Below are 14,562 nucleotides of genomic sequence, written 5' to 3'. Positions count from 1 at the left end.
AGTGGAGGGGAGAGAAAGGCCTGCTTTGTCTTCATCTGCCAGTTGTGTTATTTCATCGGATCAGATATGACATTGAAACATGTAAAAATAATAAGTAAAACCACACCTCACTGATATGAATGTATTAATCACAATGTCGACTTCCTTTCAACCCTAGAGTAGAAATTAGGTAAACAATATGAACACAGATTTCAATGAGAGAAAAACAAAAATCCAAGGAGAGAGAAATCCAGTAGAAGATGGAAATTCACAGCACTTGATCTTTTGGCTGGGAGCTGCTCCCTGCTGTATGTTGAGGCAGGTGGAGGGGGGAAGTGTTTCCAAACCTGTTTGTTATGGATGGGCCTCGATAGCTGCTCTGGCACAAACACACGCTAGAGGGCTGCTGGAGGGGCGGAACAATCTCAGACCAGTGGAGTAATCATTTTTATCCCGCTGATTTCCCAAATAGAAATGGACATGTATGATAAAAATGTCATGGCCACTCCACACGTTAGCTTCCTAATAGGATTGCACGTCACTTCCTAATGTCTCGCTCTGTTTGCCCATGCTCTGAATGGACACATTATTGCTCACAGGAACTTTACTGTAATATATGTTGAGACAAGTAGCTCTTTATGCCATGTGATTATTTGGTTTGAATGAAACCCTGTAAATTCCCCCAGCTGTGCTTCCCCTGGATAAAGAGTGAGTGGAGTAAAAGTGACAACATGGGTTTGGTGTGGACATGTGCACTGCTGCTCTCAGAGTTATAGTTAATATACCTGACATGAAAAACATGCTTAACTACTTACTATCACCTCCATCACAAAGGAAAGTGCGGACTTGAGCTTGTGTCTGCAGCAAAGGGTAGGCAAAAGTACTGCACTGAGCAAACCTGTTTGCTCAATCAACTTCCAGATATTACCACCACCAGAGGTACTATACAAATAGCTCAGCATCTTTACAGATATGATGGTGATGGGTTAAAGATATGATGGTGATGGGTTAAAGATATGATGGTGATGGGTTAAAGATATGATGGTGATGGGGTTAAAGATATGATGGTGATGGGGTTAACCCCATCACCATCCAATCTTTAACACATCACCATCATATCTTTAACCCATCACCATCATATCTTTAACCCCATCACATCTTTAACCCATCACCATCATATCTTTAACCCCATCACATCTTTAACACATCACCATCATATCTTTAACCCATCACCATCATATCTTTTACCCCATCACCATCATATCTTTAACCCATCACATCTTTAACCCATCACCATCATATCTTTAACCCCATCAGCATCATATATTTAACCCCATCACCATCATATCTTTAACCCATCACATCTTTAACCCATCACCATCATATCTTTAAATATATGATGGTGATGGGGTTAAATATATTATGGTGATGGGGTTAAAGTTAGTGGAGTAATGGCATATTGTTCACATGGGTGATTTGGCTTGGCATGCCTGATGCTACAACTCTTCCAGCATCAATGGCCACATGCATCCTCTACTTTAACACCATTACAACTACAAGACAAACATTCAGCCAATAGATCCACAGATAGACACAAATTTGCCTTGCAGTAGCATCTCCAAATCTGAGACACACACCAATGTCGATGGGGATTGTTAATGGGGTATGTGATGAGAGAGGTGACAGTATGTTACTTTAAATATCCATATAGTATGGTGTTCTGGGTCACAGTCGGTGCCTGGTAGAGCCCCTCCTCTCTGATTGCTAGGCTACTGCCTCACACAATAGAACGACTAATCTTCTTATTTAAAATTCAAGGGCTCACCATATCTTAATGAAGCCTTAAGAAACTGTTAAATCCCTACATCTCTGGCAGATTATTGAATAGAGATAACCCTGGTAATCATAACATCTAAGTGGGCACTCAGTGTTTACTGCAGATTGGGTGCCCTTTTTATTAATTTATTGGACTGAATAATGCAGATTTATTTGGCTGGTAATTCTGACCGGCTGCAGTCTTTTTTTCATTGCAGCCGTCATGACAACATTCTCTATGCATGCAGGTGTACTCCTATGCTGACTGATGGCTAATTAGGATTGAAATATATAGGAAAGAATGAAAAGAGAAAAGGAAACAGCAGGTCCCGATAACAATAGCAAAAGTCAGCACTCAATGATTTGTTTGTATGTGTATGTGCGTGCGTGAGCGCGCGTGTTTGTGCATGCATGGTTGCGTGCGAGCCCTGAGGTATCTTAGAGCTGCACAGTAATCAAGTGCACAATTAGAAGAGAAAAAGGGAAAATATTGTCTATGAGTAGTTGTAAATGAAGTAGAATAATGCTAAATATGGTAACGTTAAGAGTGTGGAAGAACCCTGGCTCTGTTTTTAATCACAGAAAACCAACAGACAGTGGTGATTTCAGGCTTTGCATCATGCAGAAAAGGCAGACACATGCTTGAGGTTTATTCCTCTGTTTAGCATCCTTTCGGAGAATAGAAGTGCCACCTCGCAGTTGAGCATTTGTCAGTTTATGGATGTTGCTGTCATGTAAGCCTCCCTGTACACACAGTGTGCAGTGCAGTGTGTAGATAAAATAAGGCAGGCCCGGGCTTTAGGCGACAGGAACACAGCACGTACACAGGAGGTACCCAATCCATTCCCACAGGGGATTACCCGCACTGCACTTTGGCTATATGACAGACATCCAGGGAAAGGTACCTATAGAAAATAATTTTGGCTTTAGCGGCTCACTGCTCAGGATACTGTACAAGACAATACTTGTGAGGCTGGCACTGCATAATCTGGGCTGTTGTATGTTTTTTACCCTTATGGAAATCAGCCAGTCAGCCATGGAGGAGTCAGTTTAAGAGTGTGTCTAGATGTGGTTCTTGGTGAGTCCATCAAACCCACCCTCTAGTATAGAATGAACACTAAACAAATTACAAATTATTATTCAGTTACCATGGAGGTTCTGCCCTATCAAAAAAAGAACAGTATCAAAACTCCTTTGTGTCTGTGTCATGTCTGGAGGTCTGGACGTCCTCGTGTCTAACTGTCACTCTCTCTCTCTCTGATGTCTCTCAGGCCTCAGCATCCGTGGTGCACAGGAGGAGGACCCTCCCGACCCCCAGCTCATGCGTCTGGACAACATGCTGCTGGCGGAGGGTGTGTCAGGACCAGAGAAAGGGGGTGGATCCGCCGCTGCCGCCGCTGCAGCCGCAGCTTCGGGAGGGGCCTCAGACAACTCCATCGAACACTCAGACTACAGAGCCAAACTCACCCAGATCAGACAGATCTACCACACAGAGCTGGAGAAATACGAACAGGTTGGTGTGAGTCACACCTTTAACCACCTTCACATCACACCTTTAAGCTTCATAGACGTATTATTAGAGTACAAAACCAGGAACAAAATATTTGTTGTAATATTGGAAACGTACATATTTTGTGGTTTGTCTAAGTTAACTAAGTTTCAGGAGTAGTGTAGTCTAAGTTAACTAAGTTTCAGGAGTAGTGTAGTCTAAGTTAACTAAGTCTCGGGAGTTATGTAGTCTAAGTCTAAGTTAACTACATCTGGGGAGTAGTGTCATCTAAGTCTTAAGTTAACTAAGTCTGGGGAGTAGTGTCATCTAAGTTAACTAAGTCTGGGTAGTTATGTAGTCTAAAAAGTCTGGGGTGTAGTGTCATCTAAGTCTAAGTTAACTAACTCTTTGGAGTAGTGTAGTCTAAGTCTAAGTTAACTTACTTAGACTACTCCCCAGAGTTAGTTAACTAATTCTGGGGAGTAGTGTCTAAGTTTTTTTCTTTTTTTATAATTTATTATATATTTTTTTACTTTATTTTCATGGTATCCAATTGGTAGTTACAGTCTTGTCCCATCGCTGCAACTCCCGTACGGACTCGGGAGAGGCGAAGGTCAAAAGCCGTGTGTCCTCTGAAACACAACCCAACCGAGCCGCACTGCTTCTCGACACAATGCTCGCTTAACCTGGAAGCCAACCGCACCAATGTGTTGGAGGAAACACCGTACACCTGGTGACCGTGTCAGCGTGCATTGCGCCCGGGCTGCCACAGGAGTAACTAGAGCACGATGGTACAAGAACATCCCTGCCGGCCAAACCCTCCCATAACCCGGACGACGCTGGGCCAATTGTGCACCCATGGGTTTCCCGGTCGCGGCCGGCTACGACAGAGCCTGGACTTGAACCAGGATCTCTAGTGGCACAGCTAGGACTGCAATGCAGTGCCTTAGACCACTGCGTCACTCGGGAGGCCCAGTGTAGTCTAAGTTAACTAAGTCTGGGGAGTAGTGTAGTCTAAGTAAGTTAACTAAGTCTGGGGAGTAGTGTCATCTAAGTCTAAGGTAACTAGGTTAACTAAGTCTGGGGAGTTATGTAGTCTAAGTCTAAGTTAACTAAGTCTGGGAAGTAGTGTAGTCTAAGTAATGTAGTCGTCTCAGTAAAATGAGAATATGATCAACTCATTCAGGTGCCATGTTGAGCTTCAGCAATAAAACAGACACATTATAAGAGAAAATGAAAGGTGGAACACTGATGCCTCAGCAGTGCAGCGAGGTGAATTAGACTAATTTACTCCCGGCACTCTGAGAGGAGTGAGGGAGGAGAGGAGAGGAGAGGAGGGAGGGGAGAAGAGGACACACAACACTTTGCCTGGAGTGAATGCATCTTTCTTAGGGGTGTTTCCAGGTTTTAATTATCTAAATGTAAATACTTAACGAATTTTACTCAGAGTAATGAGCTAAAGTGTGCACTACGTAAATGAGTTATTCTAATTAATCATGTATGAACTACTGGTTTAACGAAAAGCTGTTTAAATTCTCTCTGTGCTGGGCCAAAGCCAAATTGCAAATCGGCATTTGCATTTATAGATGACTTCACCAACTAAGTAATTGAAGTGCTCAGCAGTCGTATAAATACTGGGCTGTGTTTTTCAAAAGCCCGATCAGTGAAGATACTTTTAACTAAGGGAGTAGGCTAATAAACACATTCAGCTACTGAAAGTTGTTCCTAACCAAAGGATACTAGCCAGGAGGGTACTAACAGGGCTGGGTTGGGCTCTGTGATTTCTCTTCAGGCGTGTAACGAGTTCACCACCCATGTGATGAACCTGCTGAGGGAGCAGTCCCGCACGCGACCCATCTCTCCCAAAGAGATAGAACGCATGGTGGGCATCATCCACCGCAAGTTCAGCTCCATCCAGATGCAGCTCAAGCAGAGCACCTGTGAGGCCGTCATGATCCTGCGCTCCAGATTCCTTGATGCCAGGTCAGTGTGTATATATGACGTGCATGTGTGTTACTGTGTGTCTCTGTGTTCCAAAACTTTTCTTAGACCGTGACCCACAAAATCAATGTTTCTAGACCCACAAAACCAATGCTTCTAGACCCACAAAACCAATGTTTCTAGACCCACAAAACCAATTTTTCTAGACCCACAAAATCAATGTTTCTAGACCCACAAAACCAATGCTTCTAGACCCACAAAACCAATGTTTCTAGACCCACAAAACCAATGTTTCTAGACCCACAAAACCAATGTTTCTAGATCCACAAAACCAATGTTTCTAGACCCACAAAACCAATGTTTCTATTTTGGAGCATACAGTAGGAAGGCATGATCGTAATAACAACACTTCCTAGAAATGTACTTCTATATCTGCGAAAAACGAATCAACAACATACAGCGCCAAACAGTACACTGCAAATATTCATAGATGATCTTGCCATAAAGCGCACGTGTTATGTGTTATAGCCATCTTTCAAGATAATCATCCGCTATCACCTGAAAGCATTTTAGATTAAATGAAGTGGGAACAAAGTCATATGTAATCAGCAGGTGTTCTGGATTACTGTAATCACAAACCGTTTGTGGAGTGGAGCTCTAAGGAGAGTGGGAGGAAGCAGAAGCACATTTGCTGCCCATTGCTTGTGTGAAGTGCAGTAAACAAGGCAAAATAAGCAGCAAATGCTAAATAACATGATAAGTAGTTCCCTTGGGGGGTAAAGGAGACCCAGATCTAGTTAGAGGGGATTTGTTCCCACTGGAGTTCCTTGTTGTGGAGTGGAGCTCTAAGCAGAGTGGGAGGAAGCAGAAACCAAGCAGATGCACAGTTGCTGCCCATTGCTTGTGTGAAGTGCAGTAAACAAGGCAAAATAAGCAGCAAATGCTAAATAACATGATAAGTAGTGCCCTGGGGGGGTAAAGGAGACCCAGATCTAGTTAGAGGGGATTTGTTCCCACTGGACTTTCCTGAGGCCGTGGCATTCCAGGAACAATGCTCGCTGGGCATGTCTTGATTTCTATAATGTACCGAGATGCAACTGGGCCTAGCACTCCATCACCAAGCCTGCCCATCTGCTGTGCTAAACACTACACATTACATGCTTGGCCTGGAGATCAGAGCCCAACAGACCAAATTAAGCAATGTATGTGTTTGTATGTTTCTGTGTGTGTTGTGTGGGTTTAGCGGTTGGAGGATGGCTTGGTGTGTGTTGATGAGGATGGTGCTGAAAGGAGGACACAATATTCCGCTCCTGAGACCCCCATTCCTCATTATTTTCACCATTTATGTGTGAGATTGATTGTGCTATTTGTCCGATCCAAATGGATGAGTTAATGCTGGTTTCGCTAATGAGCTTCCTTGGCCTTTCTCTCATTTTGTTCACTATTCAGGCGGAAAAGGAGAAACTTCAGCAAGCAGGCGACGGAAATCTTGAACGAGTATTTCTACTCGCACCTCAGCAACCCATATCCCAGTGAAGAAGCCAAAGAGGAGTTGGCCAAAAAGTGCAGCATTACAGTATCCCAGGTGGGTGCAGCTTCCTTATCTCAGACGCAGTGGCTGGTGGGTATTCAGGGGAGAAAAGGCTGCAACTCAAGACCATTCTGGAAGGACGGCTAGGCCACACTGTCAGAGAACAATGTCCTTATCTTACCTTGACATTGTGCCTAATGACACCTCAGCTAGGGCAGGTTCAGCCTATCACAGCAGTGGCCACGGGGAGGGGAGGTCAGTGTCCTAATATTGGCCGCAATCAGAGGCCTACAGTGGGTAAGCCCTCCATATATGTCCACTCTGGGCCTGTTAGTCCTCCATATATGTCCTCTCTGGGCCTGTTAGTCCTCCATAGATGTCCACTCTGGGTCTCCTGCCATTTACTTTGTCATTGTCTCTGTCTGCTCGATCAGTCCAGGTGGCTGGATGTCAACCTGTATAGGTTATCCAGTTAATCCATATGATGTTTAAGGTACATGTGAAGTCACAGTGCTCAGGCTTAGGCTTGTACATGCAGACGACACTGCTTCACCCAATAAACATTTTGTTTTTACAAACAATTTATGTGACTTTCCCACTTTACCTTTTATCTAATAGATGGGTTAACCTGAAGGCAATATAATCTCTCACACCCAACCCCCACACCCAAACCAAGTCAGCGTTGTTATCCTCCTTCACTCTGTTCTGCTACTATTGTTAAAAGTTGGATCATTTAGATTTGTGTATTCTAGTTCAGATGTTAATCCATGGTTGTTCCAACTTGAGAATTACCTATACAATAAACACTGATTTGCAATGTTCTCTCTTGTCTGTGGGGAGGGGGTGTGGAGGGGTATATTGAGTGTAGTCATGCAGAGTCAGATACTGTAAAAGCCCATTCTTTTTTGCCTTCAGGGGGTGGGAAGCACCATCACAGTATCACAGGTATGTCATGACTTCTCCTGATCCACTGTTGTTGTTTTCATTCTTTTGTATATTTTCTTGGTTTCTGTATGTGCACCTTCACAGTCTACCACTGCACACAGATCCCCTTCCTCACACAAATGGACTGATATCCTGGCATTCAAAATCAGTCTGATGCTATTTTAATGTAGGCGTACCATGCTTACAGCTTTACTGTAAGTTTGGCACCAAGCAAGTTCCACTGTGATACATAGAATGTGTGTTATTTTGCTGTTGAATATCACACAATATTGGGTGAGCAAATCATACGCCAAGACTAGGTATCATACAACATTTTCATTGTATTTTCAGCGCACTTTTGATCATTATTTATGATTGCTAAATACCATTTAAAGACAACAACCATACCACCACATTATATGTTGGTTTTGATGTCTCATGTCATATCATTTAACTTTTTTTTGTTATTTCTATAACACAAATCATTTGTTTTCTACACAGTATGCATTTTTGTTAGTTGTAGATCGTCTGCTAGTTATGTCCTTCTTGGTTTTAGAACATGCAGTGTATGTCTAATGTTCTGCTTTCTGCCAGTGTGGTTCATGTTAGTTGAAGGAGTGGGCATTGACCCTCACAAGTGGAACAATTCTCTGTTCTGAGTGCTTGACTTAACAGGGCACTGTAGGAGTTCCCAGGAGGACAAATCAGTCCAGAAATAAGAGGCCTTTTAAGAATTCACTTGAACTCATCTCAAGCCCCATTAGCAGGGTTCTCCTTGACAAGCCTAGTCCACTGCAGCCACTCCTATTGACTACTTTGTAGTGCTTTGGCTCAGTCTTAGTGAGTTAGACTATGTCAAGTCCTCTCTGGGTTTGATGTCTTACCCAAGCATAGGAGAGCCTGGTGAAGTCAGAAGAGTTACTCCAGAGAATGGGCAGTAATGGCATGTTTGGGTATTTCCAGATACTCTCAAACTCAATGGTGAGGTTTGTTCATTAAGGAAGGCATTATGTACAGTATTACAGTACCTTTGTATACTTCATTATAGAACTTTCTTTCATATACACTACAGTGACTGTAGTATAAATATGTGAATCAATAAGCATTAGATATCAGTCTGATGGTTATCAGAGATGTCTAGGTGGAATCTATTGCTTTGATTTATGGATTGACTAAGTAGGTTTAGGTGGACATTACACAATGCCAATATTGTTCTCTGACTAGAGGGAACTGAGTGTGTGTTTCATTGCATGAGCATATACTGAACAAAACTATAAATGCAACATATAAAGTGTTGGTCCCATGTTTCATGAGCTGAAATAATAGATCCCAGAAATGTTCCATACTCACAAAAAGGTTATTGCTCAAAAATGTTGTGCTCAAATGTGTTTACATCCCTGTTAGTGAGCCTTTCTACTTTGTCAAGATAATCCATCCACCTGACAGGTGTAGCATATCAAGAAGCTGATTAAACAGAGTGATCATTATACAGATGCATCTTGACAGTACGTGTTCCGTTTGTATTTTTGTTCAGTATAATTTGAGCCAGTTTGCTACAGCAGGAAAATAATCCTGCATCAACAGGAAATGTGAATTATTATTTGTATTATAATTCATGGACATTTTTTGTAGTGGTTGATAAATCTTTCCTTAGGGAAAATCAAGTCTGACATTTTAAAGTGGATATTACAAACTTTAGAAGCATTTTTAAACCTTGAATACTCCACAAGTTTGCATTTCCTGCTATGCAGGAAAATCCTCAGCACCAAAAGAGTGTTAAAGTTAAGATCCTATATCTGTAATTCTGTTGTTCAAGATATTACCTCACTTCATGAAGCAATGGCCCTCTACATTCAGGAGTCAGTCTTACTGTATTATTTCACTCTGTCAGTATGCATGTGTGAATATAAAGGTGTGGGATTGGACGGCAGTGGTTTCTGTCAGTGTTTATGGATGTGTCAGGGGCCATAATTGATATAATCTCCAGGCAGTGCTGCTGTGAGGGGGCACTCTGCTCCCAGGGCACAGACAGGGACAGGCAGCCCTCTAAACGGACAAAAGAGAGAGAGCTCAGAACACAGGGCCGATTCAGCACCACAATCTGTGTTTACCCATTTCAGAGCTCACAGTTTTCACACTTATCAATATTTCAGGTCATTATATATTTAGGCGAGGGATGCCTTGGGTTAAGGTGTTAAGTATTCATGTTCTCTGTTCTATTATTGATAATATTAGCAGCAGGATGGCCACTGAAACCACCTTTGTCTGTATAATTAAGACCCATGTTTTAGGTTTCGTTAAAGAGTCTCCCGAAGAAGACCTTATAAATCCAGTGGTATTGAGATCTTGGAAAGATCATCTATTCCCTTTCAATGACAAGAGCAGTGTATTGACCCGGAGTGGGGTAGAAATGTTAGTGAATTATTAACTACTGTTACATGCCCCCTCTAGTGGGTCACTGAGAACAAACCCGGTGTCGTGTTCTTGCAAGGAGTCTGCATGACCATTATACAATCGCTCCTTTTGATGCAGCTGCTGAGGTCAGGTAATTCAGTCTTTCAACTTGGCTCCCACTACACAGGGAAGTCAATTGAATGCACAGTCTGCCACAAGATAAAAGGGAATTAGTTCTGTGGATTGGGTTGTGGTCCCTACCTTACGGTGCCTGCATTTACACAATGTTTAGCTCAACTGTGAATCACCAAAGCCAGAGTTGAGTGGGCAGGAGAAAAATGTGTGTGACCAGGGGAAGTGGCCCCTTAATACCCAGGGTAGAGGATGCTAACACTGCCGAGGCTGTGCAATCTAACAACACCGTAAAGTGGTTAAACACAGTCATAACAACTTGTCCTGAATAATAGAATAACACTGACCAGGTCTTCACAAACTGATATATTCAATAGAATTTCCCCATGATCTGTCAAAAGCAATTCTGTTTTTGAATTGATTGTAATACTTTTCTATTTCAAGCATTCATGTAACACAATGTTGAATACTGGCGAGTTCATTATTTCTATCAATAATCAGAAGCAAATATATTTGAGAACTACTGTTTCCAGTAGAACTATAGTCCCAGTAGAACTATAGCCCCAGTAGAACTATAGCCCCAGTAGAACTATAGCCCCAGTAGAACTATAACCCCAGTAGAACTATAGCCCCAGTAGAACTACAGCCCCAGTAGAACTATAGCCCCAGTAGAACTACAGCCCCAGTAGAACTACAGCCCCAGTAGAACTATAGCCCCAGTAGAACTATAACCCCAGTAGAACTATAGCCCCAGTAGAACTACAGCCCCAGCAGAACTATAGCCCCAGTAGAACTATAACCCCTGTAGAACTATAACCCCTGTAGAACTATACCCCCAGTAGAACTATAACCCCAGTAGAACTATAGCACAACCAAAACCAGCGATAGTCACCATGGTGATTACCATTATAACTATTTTTCAAAGGCCTCTCATATATTGCTAATCCAAGCTCATTGTCATTATCATTGTGTTTATTATGCACTATAATGCCATGTAGATGGGATTCATAAAGTGTCTGGCTGTGGTGGGCTAGGTAGTTTTCATTATGTTGTGGCCCTTGTGTTAACACAGCGCTGCTGATAAGTGACTTCTTTATGATGCGCTGTGAGGCCCATAGATGCCATTGAAGCAGACAGGTACGGCCTCGGTCCTCCATGTGATTTCATAAAGAATCGATTAAAGGTAGCTACAGCCATTACCCAGCAGCACACACACACACACATAGACAGACAGACAGGCAGCTCAGCTCAGCCGTTACTATTAGATGAAACAGGCCAGAGGCTTTAGAGAGCTGTCTGGAGGCTTCTTTTTACCTATGCTTTGTTTTAGCTCTCTTAAATGTTAGCCCAAGTACTGTACCGCAGAATCATTACTGATATTAAAGGCATTATAGTACTGCATTTTCTGAAATATAACAATGCCATTGTATTTGTCTTAAAGTGATTTCTCAAAGCATGGCAATGTGTTTTTATTTCCTGTTAAATATATACAGTAATATATATATATATATATATATAAATAAAAACCTATATATAAATAAATGCATAAAAGTGCATAAAAACCTCTCTCTGAGTGGTATCATTATTGGGATATTACTGTGAATATATATATATATATGTTGGTGATATGGCTCAAAGGTTGAGACTACCTGCATCCTCACTGCCCTTAACATCCACTGTAAGCAGGTTAAGTAAAAAGGATGATGGCTAGGGCTTTCATTGCTTCCAATTAAACATTGCTTGTTAGTTTAACCTCTAGGTAAACACATTAAACAATTGATGTCAAGGAAACCCTGCCAACAGTGGCTTCGCCTGAATGGTCATTCATTTTAATTGCCTAGATATTAAAGATTTAGAAGCACAGAGACATGCAGGATAGAAACGATCTGATGTCATGCAAATCCAGTTGGTTTGCGCATGCTGCAGCATTGGCGGGTTGCTGGAGATATTAAAATGTAAGCGCAGGGGTGGAAATTAAATAAAGCTTCATTAGGGGCAGCTGCTCTTTGGCTGGTCCGGCAGAATGCTGCAGGAGCTGAGGGGAGCCATAGCACGGCGACAGGCCACTTTAATTTATAGGCCTATTAAAACACAACCCTAATCTCTTTATTATTCCACTCTTATTGCAGAGCCAACCCTCACAACCTGGAACATTTATTTATTTATTTTCCTTCTTTCTTTCTTTCTTTCTTTCTTTCTTTCTTTCTTTCTTTCTTTCTTTCTTTCTTTCTTTCTTTCTTTCTTTCTTTCTTTCTTTCTTTCTTTCTACCATGAGGTTGGAAGGATTTATTTCTGTCACTGTGCTGTAATACTGTAGTATTAGTTATAATGATATAATACAAATATAAGCATTTAGAAGTAGAAATATAGAAACTGCACTTTTTAATTACAGAAGCTACACTTTTTACAGTTTTTAATGCTAGCATTTATTATTGTTAAAGTGATAGCTAAACTGTGATGATAGAGTTGTTATTAATAGAGACACAGCAAACATTTTTCCCTTGAGATTGTATTTCATATGGACACAAAAGTTCCTCATGAACGTTGTGTTGTAGGCCTCACTGTTACTCGTTGACCTCACCATAGCACCACAATGCCTGCGTCCTGTATTGTGCAGCCTGGCTGACTGAATGTGCAGTGGCCAGACATGGGTTTGATGCTCTGCACTGGTGGACTAAGAAATCATCTTCATTAATATTCATCTGTGTATCTGTTAAGCAAGTTCTACCACCAGTGCAGTAGCAAACAAGTCTACACATAAAATGTCAGAACTTATTTCCTTAGGCCTGGCAATGTAATACAATCTGAGAAATGTTCAGTGTGTGTTGTGGGAGAGAAGCAGCCCCTTGTGTGTTGGTTTTGTCAAGAGACAGAGAGCATGTCATGCTCTTTTCTATGATAACGCACAAGTGATTCCTGATTATTGCTTAATTAGCCTGCATACCCAGTGGACATTACTGCAGGGGCTGGGAATTGAGTACTTGATGGACCCAAACGTGACATCTTGAAACAATCACACTGCTCAGTGCACAGTGCCTTGGCTGCTTGACGTCTGACACCTCGGCTCTCCCTCTGCTCTCTCCCCCAGGTATCCAACTGGTTCGGCAACAAGAGAATCCGGTACAAGAAGAACATAGGCAAGTTCCAGGAAGAAGCTAACCTGTACGCTGCTAAGACTGCAGTAACAGCAGCGCATGCAGTGGCCGCCGCAGTGCAGAACAGCCAGACCAACTCCCCTACCACACCCAACTCCGGTAGGCACCCCTGTGCAGGCCCTAACTCTGCCATCCACCCCCAGCCCTCAGCCCCCAGCCCCCCATGCTTAACCCCCACTCACGCCCCATTCACACAGGCAGGAGTGACAGGCACTGCTCCCAGCCTTGGGATCACAGAGTCTCCTGTCTTTGATACAGTCGATGCCAAATAAGACAAGCAAACTCATGCATAAAGAGTGCATTCTTGGTTTGTGAACCGAGAACAGATGTATATCTGACAAAAAGACAATTCAAAATGATGTCACTGAGGTTTTGTTTTCCCTTGACTTTTCCTCAGCCCCCCCTCTAATTTGTCAAACTGTAGCTCCATTGTATGGTAGTGCATTTTATTCTAAGAGAGATTGAAAATAATAGCTGGGAGCAGTTAGAGTAGACTGTATAGGTTACACCAATGTGAAATAACAACAGCAATGCACACAATTGTTAATGAATAATGGGACTCACAAATGACAGTACAAAGACATCCAACACAATGTATAGTACAGGAGAATGACTGTGATTTTGGACTTGGCTGACCTGACAAGGGGATGTGATCTGGTAAGCGATAGCTATTTGAAGTGGTCCCCTTTTTCTTGCACCCAGGATTCCAGATGAAAGATGAAGAATTTCAGCTGGACTCTGCAGAGAGCAAAAACACTCTTTTAACCAACATGTTTACTGGTACTGCTCTTTTCATAAGCTTCTTATTGTCCTTGTTATTGGTATATGATATTTCCCCACTAACAGTAGATAGGAAGTATTGATGTGGAACAAATTGGGAGCTTAAAGCGATCAGCCACATGTTGGATCACTGTTTGTTTCATGTGATTTTTATTAAATTTGTTTTGCCTCCTTTTTTGTGGACAATCTGAATACCCTCCTCAGAATTATGACATGACCACTATCCTCTCCTTTATCATGTGTTTCCTTGCTTCCCTTCCTTTTGTAGTTGCTTGCTTTTTGGGAATCTAGTAACTGAGTGTAGTAGTGGGTGTTGTGTATGTACAGTAGAGTGTGTTTGTGTCTCTCTGTGTGTGTGTGTGTGTTTAGTTAGTATGTACTCTTTCCTCGTAGCCCTCTATATAGTTATTCAGCTACTTACA

General features: G+C 42.1%; 1 protein-coding gene across 4 annotated transcripts in view; it reads left to right on the top strand.

The window, feature by feature from the left end:
- Window positions 1-14,562, top strand: part of LOC120054569 (pre-B-cell leukemia transcription factor 3) — an 83,565-nt gene that overhangs the window by 60,052 nt on the left and 8,951 nt on the right. For 2 of the 4 annotated variants that reach the window (XM_039002022.1, XM_039002044.1), the window contains exons 3-6: window positions 3,066-3,307; window positions 5,076-5,266; window positions 6,674-6,809; window positions 13,294-13,459. In XM_039002022.1, coding sequence (XP_038857950.1) covers window positions 3,066-3,307; window positions 5,076-5,266; window positions 6,674-6,809; window positions 13,294-13,459 — 735 coding nt within the window. Of the gene's footprint in view, window positions 1-3,065; window positions 3,308-5,075; window positions 5,267-6,673; window positions 6,810-7,670; window positions 7,701-13,293; window positions 13,460-14,062; window positions 14,141-14,562 lie in introns of all 4 variants that reach the window. The other 2 variants (XM_039002030.1, XM_039002036.1) reach the window with 2 other exon arrangements.

This window comes from Salvelinus namaycush, chromosome 1, assembly GCF_016432855.1.
Source record: "Salvelinus namaycush isolate Seneca chromosome 1, SaNama_1.0, whole genome shotgun sequence".
In the NCBI taxonomy this organism is placed as follows: domain Eukaryota; kingdom Metazoa; phylum Chordata; class Actinopteri; order Salmoniformes; family Salmonidae; genus Salvelinus; species Salvelinus namaycush.
The sequence above is the reverse complement of the archived record's forward strand: the minus strand, read 5'-3'. Positions and strand labels throughout refer to the sequence as shown.